The 15,022-nt window shown below is 46.0% G+C and overlaps 1 protein-coding gene across 1 annotated transcript in view; it reads right to left on the minus strand.

The window, feature by feature from the left end:
- zmat4a (zinc finger, matrin-type 4a) overlaps window positions 1-15,022 on the minus strand; it is a 155,039-nt gene that overhangs the window by 15,283 nt on the left and 124,734 nt on the right. The window contains exon 6 of the mRNA XM_080468117.1: window positions 6,693-6,789. Within this exon, the coding sequence (XP_080324243.1) occupies window positions 6,693-6,789 (97 nt within the window). The remainder of the gene's footprint in view (window positions 1-6,692; window positions 6,790-15,022) is intronic.

A 15,022-nucleotide genomic window follows, 5' to 3' on the forward strand; every position in this document is an offset into this window, starting at 1 on the left:
ATGGATGGATGGATGGATGGATGGTTGGATGGATGGATGGATGGATGGATGGATGGATGGATGGATGGATGGATGGATGGATGGATGGATGGATGGATGGATGGATGGATGGATGGATGGATGGATGGATGGATGCGAGCATTAGTTCAGAGCATTAAAGCTCCACTTCACAGAGCTGTTCAACCGCAAACTCTCCTCAGCAGGTGAAACTGCAGAGTCTGCTCGGGGGTGCTGAGATTTCTGCTGCAGTTTCAAGCTGAAGATTTGCATGAACTCATCAGATACAGCTGGGATTTATCCTGCGAAGGGGAATGATCTCGATCAGACAAGAGGGGTAATGCAGGAGATTAATTATCTATGACTTACCACTTCCAGAACAATTTTCCAAACGGGTAGGCGACTGTCAAACAATGTCAGAGTAAATAATAGCCTCTGACGCTGACGGTAAGAGGACTTTCAGACTTTTTGTTTTTGTTTGTTTTTTTGTTTGCAAATTTTGTGCTTCTGAGTTCTAAAGACGTGCGGGAAGTTTTGCATATGCTTGTGTTTTATTTTCACCGGATGTGTGCGGCCTCACACAGGTTCGCCTGCTTGAAGGTTGTGAATGGAGCTCAACTGTGAGACAATAAAAATAGTAGATACACTTTTTATATTCGCACATTTTACCCCACAGATACACATTAATGTTGCACACTAGGGAAGCTCCGATGCCACTTTAGTAAAGGGAGAGTGCAAGTACGAGTACTGACCTTTCCCTACTCGCTTCCGATTCCAGGGAGAATTTATGCTTCACATGCTAGTGACACGCGGAGGCTACGTGTTGCTGCGAACTGGCGAGAATCTACCGACGCACTGCGCTATGCTACTGTGGGCCGATGGACAGAGGGACCGAGCTGTTAATGAGTGTTTCATTCTTACTTTAGTCATGTTTAGCATGTAGCATCGCTGGTGTGTGATCCTGAAACTCCTTAGCATGCAGCATGTAGCACGGCTCGGAGTTACATGCTACGGTGCTGCGGAGTTAATCTAATGAGCCACATCAGGCTAACTGCTGGTCCAAATGTCTCTGCTCATTAAGCTGCAGGTGATGAAGTTGCTGGTGATGAAGTTGCTGGTGTTGTACGAACTATCTATTTCCTCTTGATATTTTGGCAGAACATCATTTACAGTCTCTTTCTTTTTGTGATTCTCATTAATATATTCATATCTAAACAGTGGACATAACTTCTACACACTCTTGTCTACCAGCTGGCGACATTGCCGACGTCACATAATACTCAAAATGTTGTATATGGGTTTTTTTTATGGGTACAATTACGTGCAGTATCGGAGCCGATACTGGTTTTGGTATCGGCGCAACCCTACTTTAAAGTCAGTTGTTTTGGATGTATAAGTTTGATCCATGGTTTCCTCCACAGTCTCTCTCCTGTTGTGAAAGTACAGTGCAGCTCTATCTGCTTAATAAGGCACGTTAATGTTTCTTTAATAACACGCCTGACCTTCTGACTGCATGATTTAGAGGCCCACGTTCTCCCATATCACATATTACATGCAAACTGTAAATGAATAGGGTGGCTGTGGGATGTCAGACTGAACTCCGGAGTTAATAAGCAATACCGCCATGATTAATTGTGACTTTCTTAATGTGCTCCTCGCCGGACGCGTCCATTCCAGAATGTAACTCGGGTTAGCAGCGTTAATTATAACTCAAATGCAAAATGCACCCTTTTCACGCCGGCCCAGTCACTCGAACATCTCATATCCACAACTCCGACGGTTTTAAAAAAATACCTCTATTATAGGTTTAATGACTGTCCCCCTCAGGACCTCAATCACAGAATAGAATCATCAGCGTGTCAAACCTTTGTAACATGACTGATTTCAAAAAAAATTTGGTGTCACAACATTCATTCTTTGGGAATCGCATCATCGCACTGCAGTTTTAATCCATTTCAATTATCTTTTCGGTATCTCACTCCCGCAGACATTTCTGCAGAATAGGAGTATTCTGTCAATAGATCAACACCAGCTGACGGTGTAATTATTGTGCCGTCACCTCGTCTCATGACCGCGATCCCTCCGTGACCACACAGTGTCCGTGTGTTGACCAACTGACTGCTGATAACCGGGTCCGATACTACACGGAGTTCTTGTACTTGGAAAAGGTCAGAGGAATCGAGCATACATCAGTACATTTCCATTACACCGTCGACGCTCCATGCTAAACATGATTAAAGTGTGACTGATAGTCATTACCAGCGACTTCGGTCACTCTGTTGATGATAAAGCCCCAGGGTTGATTCTCCTGGATGTTTTTCTCATTTTAAAAACACTGTAGCGTCTGGACGTCTGAAGACGAATCGCGCTCCAAGCACCGTGAAGGTTTAAAATTACTGAGGCCGATTGATAAATTACTGCCTTCCCACGTTTGCTTTTGCAGGATCAGTGGTGAGGAAACACAAAAGAGAGCTTCAGCAGTTACCCTCAGAGGTCAAATGGGATCTTTCTCCCCCGCTCGCTTGTTTAACACTGACCGGTCAAACAGCTTTTAGCCTCCCGACTGCACCTCTTCCACTACAGACCACACGAGGCTGCGCAGCTATTTCTGTCTCACAGGCTTTACTGTGACGCAAATGAAAAGAGAAGAAGAGAGGAGCTGCGTTGGGTTCCCTTCGCCCCAAAAAGGAAATAAAGACGGAGCCACACGAAGCCGAGCATTAAATCGGAGGTTTCCGTTGTGGATGCATCAGCAAATCAGAGTGGTGGCGCTCATGTTGCTGGGTTGTTAGAGACGTATCGAAGTATTGATCCCTCATTAGTACACTTATCAGGAAGGGGTAAGTGTTTCCCTCCCCGACCCAAAATGGAATTCTCTCGGTGCTTTCCAGACCTCGGCTTATTTGAGGAGCGACAGGCGGCGTATCGCTGTTGTTTGATGGCTTTGTTCCGCGTTTTGTCCGACACCAGCGCGACTGTGCTCATACTGATGTAAGACAACGGGACAGCAAGTCGTCTTCCAATTACGAGGCCGTCGTGGCGTCAGAGGAGGAACACGCTAAACCCAAATGGTTCCCAATGGAGATTAAGCCCCTCGCGTGGCGTTGGCAGAACATCGCCTTCTGGGTGTGAGGGTGTGAAGTGGTCCGAGCGTGGCAGCAGCGAGGATGTGCTCTAGATTTACATACTTACACCCGGCACACACATGCACACGACCTTATCTGCCCCGGGGAAGCATGCAAATGGAACCATTAATGGAAACCGCATCAATAACTGAGGCTACACGGACACTGGCACGCATGTTTGAGTGGACCTCAACGTTTGATTGTGATTCACTGGGGCCAGCGATGGCCGACACGTTAGGAAACAGTTTTAGTTTCTTTTCAGGGGTTTGTTTGTCCAAAAACATGCATGTGAGGTTAACTGCTGAGTCGAAATTGCTCTTAAGTGTGAATGTGAGAGTGTGTGGTCGTCTGTTCCATTCAATTTTAATTGTATAGCACCAACAAACATTTCAAGGCACTTTGACAGAGTAAAACTGAACAAGTCCACACGAGCAGAAAAAAACGACTGTGGGAAAGTTTCCTTTCAACAGGAAGAAACCTGCAGAACCAGGATCAGAGGTAGAGGCTTTCTGCTGGTCCGGCTGGTGCGAGTGGACAGGAGAGGAAGAGATATGACAGACAGATTGTGGGGAGGGATTCATACCCTGGTTCAGGTAGAGGGTAGGGATTCATACCCTGGTACAGGTAGGGAATCATACCCTGGTGCAGGTAGAGGGTAGGGAATCATACTCTGGTTCAGGTAGAGTGTAGGGATTCATACCCTGGTTCAGGTAGGGGCTAGGGATTCTTACCCTGGTTTAAGTAGAGGGTAGGGATTCATACCCTGGTTCAGGTAGAGGGTAGGGATTCATACCCTGGTTCGGGTAGGGGGTAGGGATTCATACCCTGGTTCAGGTAGGGGGTAGGGATTCATACCCTGGTGCAGGTAGGGGGTAGGGATTCATACCCTGGTTCAGGTAGAGGGTAGGGATTCATACCCTGGTGCAGGTAGAGGGTAGGGAATCATACCCTGGTTCAGGTAGGGATTCATACCCTGGTGCAGGTAGGGAACCATACCCTGGTTCAGGTAGAGGGTAGGGAATCATACCCTGGTTCAGGTAGATTGTAGGGATTCATACCCTGGTGCAGGTAGGGAATCATACCCTGGTTCAGGTAGAGGGTGGGGATTCATACCCTGGTGCAGGTAGGGATTCATACCCTGGTGCAGGTAGAGGGTAGGGAATCATACCCTGGTTAAGGTAGGGATTCATACCCTGGTGCAGGTAGGGAACCATACCCTGGTGCAGGTAGGGAACCATACCCTGGTGCAGGTAGGGGGTAGGGATTCATACCCTGATTCAGGTAGGGTTTTCTTTGACAGACCGGCGAAATGTCCCCGTGTATCCTGCCCCCGCCCATAGTAAAATGGGATTAGCTCCAGCGACCCCGCACTGGATTAAACAGTAGAGAAGATGGATGGATGGTTTGCAGGTTCAAATCCCACCCGTGGGTTTGGTTCACAGTGAGTTTTGTAGGTGCAGAGGCCAAGAGTAGGTAAGTTAAATCAAATGTTCAGTGTTGCAGGAAGCTGAAAGCAACAAGTCCACTAATCATACTTTACTGATGCCCTTAGGAACCTTTCTTTTCCTGCAGTTGCCCATCATAGTTCTAGGAAACGGTGAGAAACCACCTTAAATGCAAGTTTTCCATTTTCACATGAAAGTATTAAGTAAACAGGGCCGACGTCTGAGTTTTACAATTGTATTATGTTTCTTTACAACATTCTGATCAGTTCATATCTGAATCATATTCATGTATTACGCTCCATCGTGTGAATGGGACGAGGTTGGCAGACTGACGCCACCAGAAAGTCTTATATCATCCTATATAGAAGATTCTATGAATACAAGCCCAGTCTTTAACAATTCAACTCTTTTCTGTTGTCTCATAAAGAAACTGCACATCTCCTTAAGCTGTTCAGTGTTCCCCCGGTGATTTTCTAAACCCGTGAAGTTGTGAGCTGTCGCCCTGAAGCATCCAGGTGATTAAACGGCGTACGGCCGAGGAGATTCGCAGTTGGATCACGTCGAGAGGAAACCCGTCACACACTGGACTTTGTAATGCGATCGATCCATCAGACCCTGACTGGCTGTGCTGGAGTACAAAATATCAGTACTACTGCATACTGTTTGTATGTTTTTACCAAAAGCTCTTTCACTTAAGACCAGGTATTATTTAACTTTGTGATATTGATACTACACTCCATCCATCCATCCATCCATCCATCCATCCATCCATCCATCCATCCATCCATCCATCCATCCATCCATCCATCCATCCATCCTCGATTAAGAAGCAACGATTGGGAATACCATTCACAAGCCTGAGTTTGCTCAAATGGTTAATCTCAAAGTGGAGGAATGGAAATGTAATCCTTCGGTCGTTGTTGGGAACTAATATTCTTGGGATTTTTACTTGTTGGTTGAGTAAAGTGTAAACACTCGTTCATGTAAGTTATTTCCTGTTGACAATTGCTTAACTAACACATGTTAGTTCAACCACAAAGGGAGGTTTCCACACGCACACGCACACACACACACGCAGGCACGCACGCACGCATGCACGCACACACACACACACACACGAAATGCCTTTGTTCTCTCTGCGTAAACTGAGCAAATGACCTAAATCCAGGCAAAGTTGTGGGCTATGTGGGGGAAATTAGGTTGGTCGGGCCGGAGGTGGGAGCTGGAGGGGTCGCGTGTGGTCTGACTTCCCCGTGTGAGCGCTGCCTTGCTTTCCATCGGTGGCGAGGGGGAGGGGGTTTGAAAAACCCGGTGGCTCTGACAAGGCAGGCATCCACAACTAAAGCACGGGCGCTGCTGAAACGTCACGTCTCCTGCTGCCGTGTCCGCGAGAGAGAGAGAGAGAGAGAGAGAGAGAGAGAGAGAGAGAGAGAGAGAGAGAGAGAGAGAGAGAGAGAGAGAGAGAGAGAGAGAGAGAGAGAGAGAGAGAGAGAGAGGCCAACAGGGGGAATTAATTCCAGGACACGCACCGAGTTACCCCCATCAATTCACACCTTCTGCGCAGAGCCCACACAGAAACACACCACACACAGTCTGAGGTCCTCGTCACTCCACCGGGACGTCTTCAGGTCAAGATCTCAGAGTGGAGGAGACGCCCAAGAACAACAGAGAGCAGTGGGAGGTAAAATGGGGAAACAAATAGCACAAATAAATAGGGATATACCGATAATAGCACTGAGAGCTCTCTCTCTCTCTCTCTCTCTCTCTCTCTCTCTCTCTCTCTCTCTCTCTCTCTCTCTCTCTGCATTATGACTGCAACTACATTTTAAAACGTCACCGGACTCTTGTCCCCCCAAAAAATCCAGCACATGTGAAAATTTGTGTCCCGGCGGCGCGGCTCACTACAATAACCGTCATCATTTATGCATGCGTCGAGGAACGCACTGCATCTCAAGTGGAGGAAGCGTCCTGGAGAAGCGGGGAATTTCAAGGGGCTCGGATGAAAGCGAAAGAAAAACAACACATTTCGTGCCAGAAGACGAGGTGTAGCACTTAAGAGCTTTGCTCTGCAGCATCTCCAGTCAGAGATGGAAGTGGGCTGGGTCGCCGGCGGTGAGCCACTCACTTGTTTTGGTGCTTTGAGCCCTGCAGATGTGCGTGGTACTGTGCCACCGAGTTAAGTGTGACGCTGCAGATTTCACAGGTGTAGCTCCTCTTCAGACCTGGGGATCAAAAACACAAACGGATGCGTTAGACGGATGAAATGAGGAAATGAATGCGCCGGCTGACTCTCAGCCGCCGCCGGAGCACGGCGGCTTTTTCATGCTAATGCGTCGCTCACTCTGCCCTGCAGAGTCGACGCAAAAAAATCAATCCATCAAACCCAGACGGGCACTCTGAGAGGACGCCTTTCCCCTGTACACGCTTCAGCCGTGCAGCAGGCGAGCGTCCTCGTGGCTTCCTGATTGATTCCGCAGGTGTTGAAATGGAAGAAAATCAATTAAACCTGCACATAGGATGAAAAGGCATGTAATTCAAATCTCTAGAAAAACAGATTTCACAGTCAAACCTGACTGCACCTCCCCACAGGAAACGATTTCAGTGAGCATATTTCCATCCAGCCATCCACTTCCTGTAGCTTCATACGACTTTGCACCGGAGCTGGGCGCCATCGCAGGCCCCGTTTACACGACAGCGTTTCACGTGGCAACAACTTGATCGTTAAAAAAAAAAAGAGAAGAAAAAGTGTTGTGTGTCCAGCGGAAACACTGACAACGATGTAGTTAGTCTGCCGGGCCGTGGGAGGGCGCTGTTGCGTGTTTTCGTGATGAAACCACACAGACAACGATGCGCTAGAAACGTGAGCAAAATGGAGAGAATCCGACATTCGTATGGACTGATGAGGAACCGGATGCTATGAGGGGAGAGTCTCAACTGGAATACAGAGCGCGAGGCACGCCACTACGGGCGCCGCCATGTTTGTTTACTGGCCCGTATGAAGGCACATGAACACAGACAATAAACACTCAAGCTCCTTTAAGTGCGTCATTTTGGTGGCATGGACTCACTCAGTTCCTGGACCAAGTGAGAAACAGACGATGATGGTGGAGTGAAATCTGCACGTGAAACTTTTCTAAACGTATATCCCAAAAACCGAAGCGTTTTCACTTGAAACTGTCACAACCAGCTCATGCTGAGTATCGGCATTATTAAGTATTACAGCCTGTGCGCCAAGCTTTTCTTTCTTTCTATTTTCTAAATTAGATGCCAGAAGACGGCTCCTCTGATTGAGGAGGACATGAGTGGAAACGCCCTCCGTTTACAGAACCCTCCCGGTGACAACAAATCCAATGAGTTCCTTCATTTTTCTTTCATGGTGATAAATCCCCCCCCATCCCCCCCCCGCCCCCGCCCCCTCCCCCGCCCCGTTCTGCATGTGATAAAGGTCGTATTAAGCTGCACCCCTGTTGCTGCAAATTATATGCACCCCGTGTAATCGCCGTCATGTCGTACTAATCTTATTGCGAGATGAAAAATGGCCGCCTCGATTGCCTCACTCCCACAATCGAGTTAACTGTTCCATAAATATGCCTCGGAGCAAAGAGGCCACGAGAGGATAAATGTCGCCCCGCACTCATCGAATCACATTTTCATATCTTCCCCAATCGAATCCGCTCCGTGAGCGATCGGCTCATCGGAGACGGCGAAACTTGGCGAGCTTCTTTCCAGGTGAAGTGAAAATCTTTCAGACGTCGACTTCTAGAATTCCGACTTTCCCCACAGCTCAGTCGGTGATGCTGCGGACACGTTAACTAGTAACACGTCACCCTCATATTACCACTATTTCCAGTATCCAGTAATCCAACACGTCACTATTTCCAAACCAGTAATCAGATTAAAGTTACTTCTCCAAGTCACTGTGTGTTACTATTGTAGAGTTACTATTGTAGAGTCACTAATGTAGCGTTACTATTGTAGAGTTACTATCACAGAGTTACTATCATAGAGTTACCATTGTAGAGTTAGTATTGTAGAGTTACTAATGTAAAGTCACCAATGCAGCATTAGTAATGTAGCGTTACTATTGTAGAGTTACTAATGCAGAGTTACTATTGTAGAGTTACTAATATAGAGTTACTGTTGCAGCGTTACTATTGTAGAGTTACTATTGTAGAGTTACTAGTGTAGCGTTACTATTGCAGAGTTACTAATGCAGCATTACTATTGTAGAGTTACTAATGTAGAGTTACCGTTGCCGCGTTACTATTGTAGAGTTACTATTGTAGAGTCACCATTATAGAGTTACTATTCTAGCGTTACTATTGTAGAGTTACTATTGTAGAGTTACTATTGTAGAGTTACTATTCCAGTGTTACTATTGTAGAGTTACTATTCCAGTGTTACTATTGTAGAGTTACTATTGTAGAGTTACTATTGTAGTGTCCAGCAGGATGAGCTTCTTGTCTGTAAAGCTGCTTTATTATCTAACAGAATCGCGGCGCCTCCATTCTCCTACACCCACCCACCCACACCCACCCACACCCACCCACACCCACCCACAACACACACAAGCGTGCGCCCGCCCGCCCGCCACCAGAATTGAGATTTCAGTTTCCAGGCGCCGGTCCCCAGACGCGCTCGTCGGCTGACTTAGCCCCGCCTCTCAAACCATTTTCTGGGAGCGTGAGCGCGGCGGCTCCGGTTCTCCGTCACTGACAGCCACCTGTGGCTCTTCGCTCGCGGCGCCGTCCCGCGTGAGCGATGGAGCCCGGGAGGCCTTCCAGGCCGCCGCTCCATCACCTCTTACCTCCGACTTGGCGGGTCTCCGCAGACTCGTTTGTTTTGGTTAACTCGCGCTGAGAAGAGCGAGGCGGCTCAGGAGAGCTCGCAGGAGGAGGAGAGGAGTATCCGTCTTCGCAGACTCATTCGTTGGGGTTGTGTTGGAATTTGGCGGTGCGGTTGATGCATGAGGAAGAGAATGCTGTCTGATGTCTCTGTTTGATGGAGGGTCCGGATGGAGCCGGCGGGAGGAAATACTAAAAATAAAAACAGGGGCCGAAAGGTTTTACAGTCACTGACACGGAGATTCAGAATCTCAGCATCTCACACGATCCAAACTTGGAGCGGAATTCACACAACGTCCTGAAGCGAGAAGCAGCTCACTGCCCGGCAGGAAGGAAAACTTTTCAAAACAAAAAGTCACGTCTGCTGGAACTTCGGGACTCGTGAGATTTTTGGTCTAAAACTGGAAGTTTCGTGTTTTGGTGGAACATTTCCTTGGTGTAACAATGCATCCTGGTGATAAATCTTTCAAAGTATGAGGAGATGTGGTTAATGTTTCATGAGCACAACCCAATTACAGCTCTGGAGCTCGTGACACAAATGCTTACCTTTGCAAATTTAAAGGCACTTAAACATGCAAACATGTTTTTGATTATTTTCAATACAGTAGTATTCTAGGAAACGGATCTGGTCCTAAGTGAATAAAAAAAAAATAATCACATGCAGGAGTCTCCTCTGGTTCCCTCACCACAGATTAACTTGTGACATCGATAAAGACACTCGTCAATATTGGAGTTGTCACTTTTCCCAGCTGCTCCTGAAGTAACTAAATCTGGTTTAAAATATGACCCCGTTTACACAAACCATAGAAAACACAACATCTTTCGTTTCAGAATAGTTTCTTGTTTACGCGGCAACATTTTGTAAGCGATGTCGGTTTACATGACTAGGATAGAAACGCTTGAAAACGATGTAGTTCTGATTGTTTTGGTGATGAAACCACACACACACACACGCAACAATACGCTATAAACATTAACGATGGGAGAACGCGAACATTCTGGTGGAACAAATTACGGTCGAATATAAAACTACCAATATGAACTATAAACCTAGAATATAGTCATGACACTTTGGAGCTCGGCGTGTTTACGTTATGTTTTTGTCTGTGTGTATTTTTTTATTTATTGGTTTGTAAGTACAGATTTGACTAACCTTGCACAAAAACTACTGACCCGAATTGTATGACATCTTCAGGGATGATTTGTCATCATCCAAGGGCCAATCGATTAGATTTTGGGACGTTAACAGCTAAACGTTTCAGAATAAATCCCAAATAACTGTGAAAAAAATGTCCCATACAAAGCGGACGAGAGAGGCACCTCATGGAGGAGATCAAAGGAGATCAGCGTCTGTTGCCATGGAGACGCTCCCTGCTCAGTGTTTCACAGTGATGTAGCTACCTGACAGGCTAGTTAGCATTGATATGAGCTAACGGCTATCACGCGAGCGATGCTAACACGATTACGCAAACAAATGTGGCGTTGGCTCTACCGAGTGTAGCTCTAGTTGTTCTAATAGATTAGATTAAACAAGTACGGCAGTGAAATACTGTGGCTGTCCACCAGGGTCGATGAGCACCAAAACGTTTCAATATAAAAAAAGATGCAGAATGTGTAAAAACCCACCAACAATCCCAGAAAACTAATATACAGTATAAAACTTTAGTATATAAGAAGCACAAATCGTTATTGTCCATCTACTCGTGTATGTACAGAAGAACTAGTTACTATGGCCGTGGTGCGCATGATCTACCGCAGCGTTTCCACCGTCAACAAGGAGTCGGGACCCTAGCACTTCCACAAAGTTTCATTTTTGTACATTTCTCATTTTGGGAGCCGGAGCGATTTCGGGTAAGTTGCGTTTTCAGTGGCTCTGAACACCACTGTTGTCTAAACGGGCCCTTATTTATGACACTGTGGTATCATAATCCACAGCAATTTGAATAAATTGGGGGGAAATTAATCAATACAATGAGAAGCTTCGGAGAATACCTTGTACTTTCACTTTTAGTCCTATTTATTTTTCTTTACAAATATCTCAGTTTCACATATCCTTAAAAAAGAAAACATCTCAGAGCAACGCATGAATCATCATTGGTTGATTTTATTTCACATGTGAGGCCGTGTTGCCATGGAAACAGCATGAACTGATGAATCCATTTCAATAAAGGACAAAACGTCTTTGGAAATTTATGAGCGAATCCAGTTGACATGATTCAAATCCTTTAAGAGGCGATAAATGAGAACATTTAGAGACATGAATGGTGAAACTTGTGACCAGAAGTTTATGAACTATGAACTACTTTGCAAAGATTTTTTTTATTACATTTATTTTAAAGTAAATTCATTCATTTATTCAATTCCAACAGAAATTTTTTTTTTCTGAATGCAGCTTTAAGTGTAAACCGTTTCATTGTGTCCGTGTGTAGTTGTATCACTGTGTGTATTTAGATCACTGTGTAGTTGTATCACTGTGTGTAGTTGTATCACTGTGTGTAGTTGGATCACTATGTAGTTGTATCACTGTGTGTATTTGGATCATTGTGTGTAGTTGTATCACTGTGTGTATTTAGATCACTGTGTAGTTGTATCACTGTGTGTATTTGGATCACTGTGTGTATTTGGATCACTGTGTGTATTTGGATCATTGTGTGTATTTGGATCACTGTGTGTATTTGGATCATTGTGTGTATTTGGATCACTGTGTAGTTGTATCACTGTGTGTAGTTGTATCACTGTGTAGTTGTATCACTGTGTGTAGTTGTATCATTGTGTGTAGTTGTATCACTGTGTAGTTGTATCACTGTGTGTAGTTGGATCATTGTGTGTAGTTGTATCACTGTGTAGTTGTATCACTGTGTGTATTTGGATCATTGTGTGTATTTGGATCACTGTGTATATTTGGATCACTGTGTGTATTTGGATCACTGTGTGTATTTGGATCACTGTGTGGTTGTATCACTGTGTGTATTTAGATCATTGTGTGTATTTGGATCACTGTGTAGTTGTATCACTGTGTGTGTATTTAGATCACTGTGTGTAGTTGTATCACTGTGTGTATTTGGATCACTGTGTGTATTTGAATCACTGTGTAGTTGTATCACTGTGTGTATTTGGATCACTGTGTGTATTTGAATGACTGTGTAGTTGTATCACTGTGTGTATTTGGATCATTGTGTGTATTTACTCCCAATAATGGCACAGAGAGTGTGTTTCCTGTGTGACGCTTCACGGTTTCCAAGCGTTGCTGGAAAGTTAATAAAGCAGTGCGATCGCTCTGCTCCGCTAACGGAGCACGTTAAACCACTTGCTCATCCTGCTCATCCTGCTCACCAACCAGGTTGACTCGTCGTGTTGCTGAGTTGAGTTATTTAATTCGCTCCGTAGTAAATCTCTGGTTGTCTGTGGCTAATTGAGACCTATTGCCGGAGCCGCTGGGCGGGAGCCGGGAGGCAGGTTGACGGATCGGCGGCACGCTGCTCTGGGTGGACTGTTTACAGGCGGGGGAAAAACAAAAATGGAGTTGCTGGTCTGGCGTTCACGCTGAATTAACCGGCGCCCATCTGCCCCGCTCAGATGTTGGAAGTCGAGCTTCATCGCTCTCCGGCTGAGGAAGAGCGGAAAGAGGCAACGATCACAAAGCATTTGTGCTAAACTAGAGATGCGACGATACCGAGTCCCGATACAAGTGTAGCATCGCTGGTGTGTGAGCTCTGAAACTCTTTAGCATGTAGCATCGCTGGTGTGTGAGCTCTGAAACTCTTTAGCATGTAGCATCGCTGGTGTGTGAGCTCTGAAACTCTTTAGCATGTAGCATGTAGCATCGCTGGTGTGTGAGCCCTGAAACTCTTTAGCATGTAGCATCACTGGTGTGTGAGCTCTGAAACTCTTTAGCATGTAGCATGTAGCATCGCTGGTGTGTGAGCCCTGAAACTCTTTAGCATGTAGCATCACTGATGTAGGAGCCCTGAAACTCTTTAGCATGTAGCATCGCTGATGTAGAAGCCCTGAAACTCTTTAGCATGTAGCATGTAGCATCGCTGGTGTGTGAGCCTTGAAACTCTTTAGCATGTAGCATCGCTGATGTAGAAGCCCTGAAACTCTTTAGCATGTAGCATGTAGCATCGCTGGTGTGTGAGCCTTGAAAAAACCCTTAAGCATGTAGCATCGCTGGTGTGTGAGCCTTGAAACTCTTTAGCATGTAGCATCGCTGATGTAGAAGCCCTGAAACTCTTTAGTATGTAGCATGTAGCATCGCTGGTGTGTGAGCCTTGAAAAAACCCTTAAGCATGTAGCATCGCTGGTGTGTGAGCCTTGAAACTCTTTAGCATGTAGCATCGCTGATGTAGAAGCCCTGAAACTCTTTAGCATGTAGCATGTAGCATCGCTGGTGTGTGAGCCTTGAAAAAACCCTTAAGCATGTAGCATCGCTGGTGTGTGAGCCTTGAAACTCTTTAGCATGTAGCATCGCTGATGTAGAAGCCCCGAAACTCTTTAGCATGTAGCATGTAGCATCGCTGGTGTGTGAGCCTTGAAAAAACCCTTAAGCATGTAGCATCGCTGGTGTGTGAGCCTTGAAACTCTTTAGCATGTAGCATCGCTGATGTAGAAGCCCCGAAACTCTTTAGCATGTAGCATGTAGCACGGCTCGGCGTTACATGCTGATCAATCTAATGAACGACATTGGGTTAACTCTGCTAATCCAAAGGTCTTCGTTGATTAAGTTGCTGGTGATAAAGTTGCTGGTGATGAAGTTGCTGGTGATGAAGTTGCAGGTGATAAAGTTGCTGGTGATGAAGTTGCTGGTGATGAAGTTGCTGGTGATGAAGTTGCTGGTGATGCACCAACTATCTTTTCCCTCTTTTCATGTTAACGCATCGTTTTTGACTGATCATCCACACGGCGCAGCGTTTTACGCGCCTGAAAACAGGTTTTATTTAGAACATGTTTGTGGAGAAATTTGAAATCGCCGCCTCAGCTTGTAGCAAGTGTGGACAGGCGAGACGCCCTGTAGCTGCAGACGATGACGTCATGGCCCCGCCTGTTGACCCGATAACCCCGTGACGCCACTTATCAACAACATGGTGGACGACCTGCTGCAGGTGGAGCTGCAGAAGCTACGGATGCGAGTCGCTTCAATGAGGCCACATGTCGGATTTGTCGCATTCTCCATTTTACCGCGCTCCATTTCTTCTTCTCTGGTTTTGGTGTATTTCTGCGGCAGCGTCACACTGCCACCTATAGGCCTGGCATATGTACGACATGGTTCTGAGTAGTTTTCATGGTGTCATGGACGCAGATGTCTCCCTTATGGATGGGGCAACGACGGGGAGAAAGAATATTGCTTTGGCTCGTGTGGACGGGGAATCAGTTGCCGGTGTTGTACAAACTATATCTTCCTCCTTTTTATATTTTAGCGGCACATCATTTATAGTGTGGTTTACTTTCATCATTCTCAATAATATTAAAAAAAATCTACCCGGGGACATCGCTCGTCCTCTCTTGCAGGCGAAATTGCTGATGACTGACATGACGTCGTCCTCACCGGGATGCAATAGGACAGAATAGACAGACGTAACACGTGGCCAGACAAAATTGGTGTCTCTATTGG

Source organism: Lipophrys pholis (assembly GCF_963383615.2).
Source record: "Lipophrys pholis genome assembly, chromosome: 7".
Classification (NCBI taxonomy): domain Eukaryota; kingdom Metazoa; phylum Chordata; class Actinopteri; order Blenniiformes; family Blenniidae; genus Lipophrys; species Lipophrys pholis.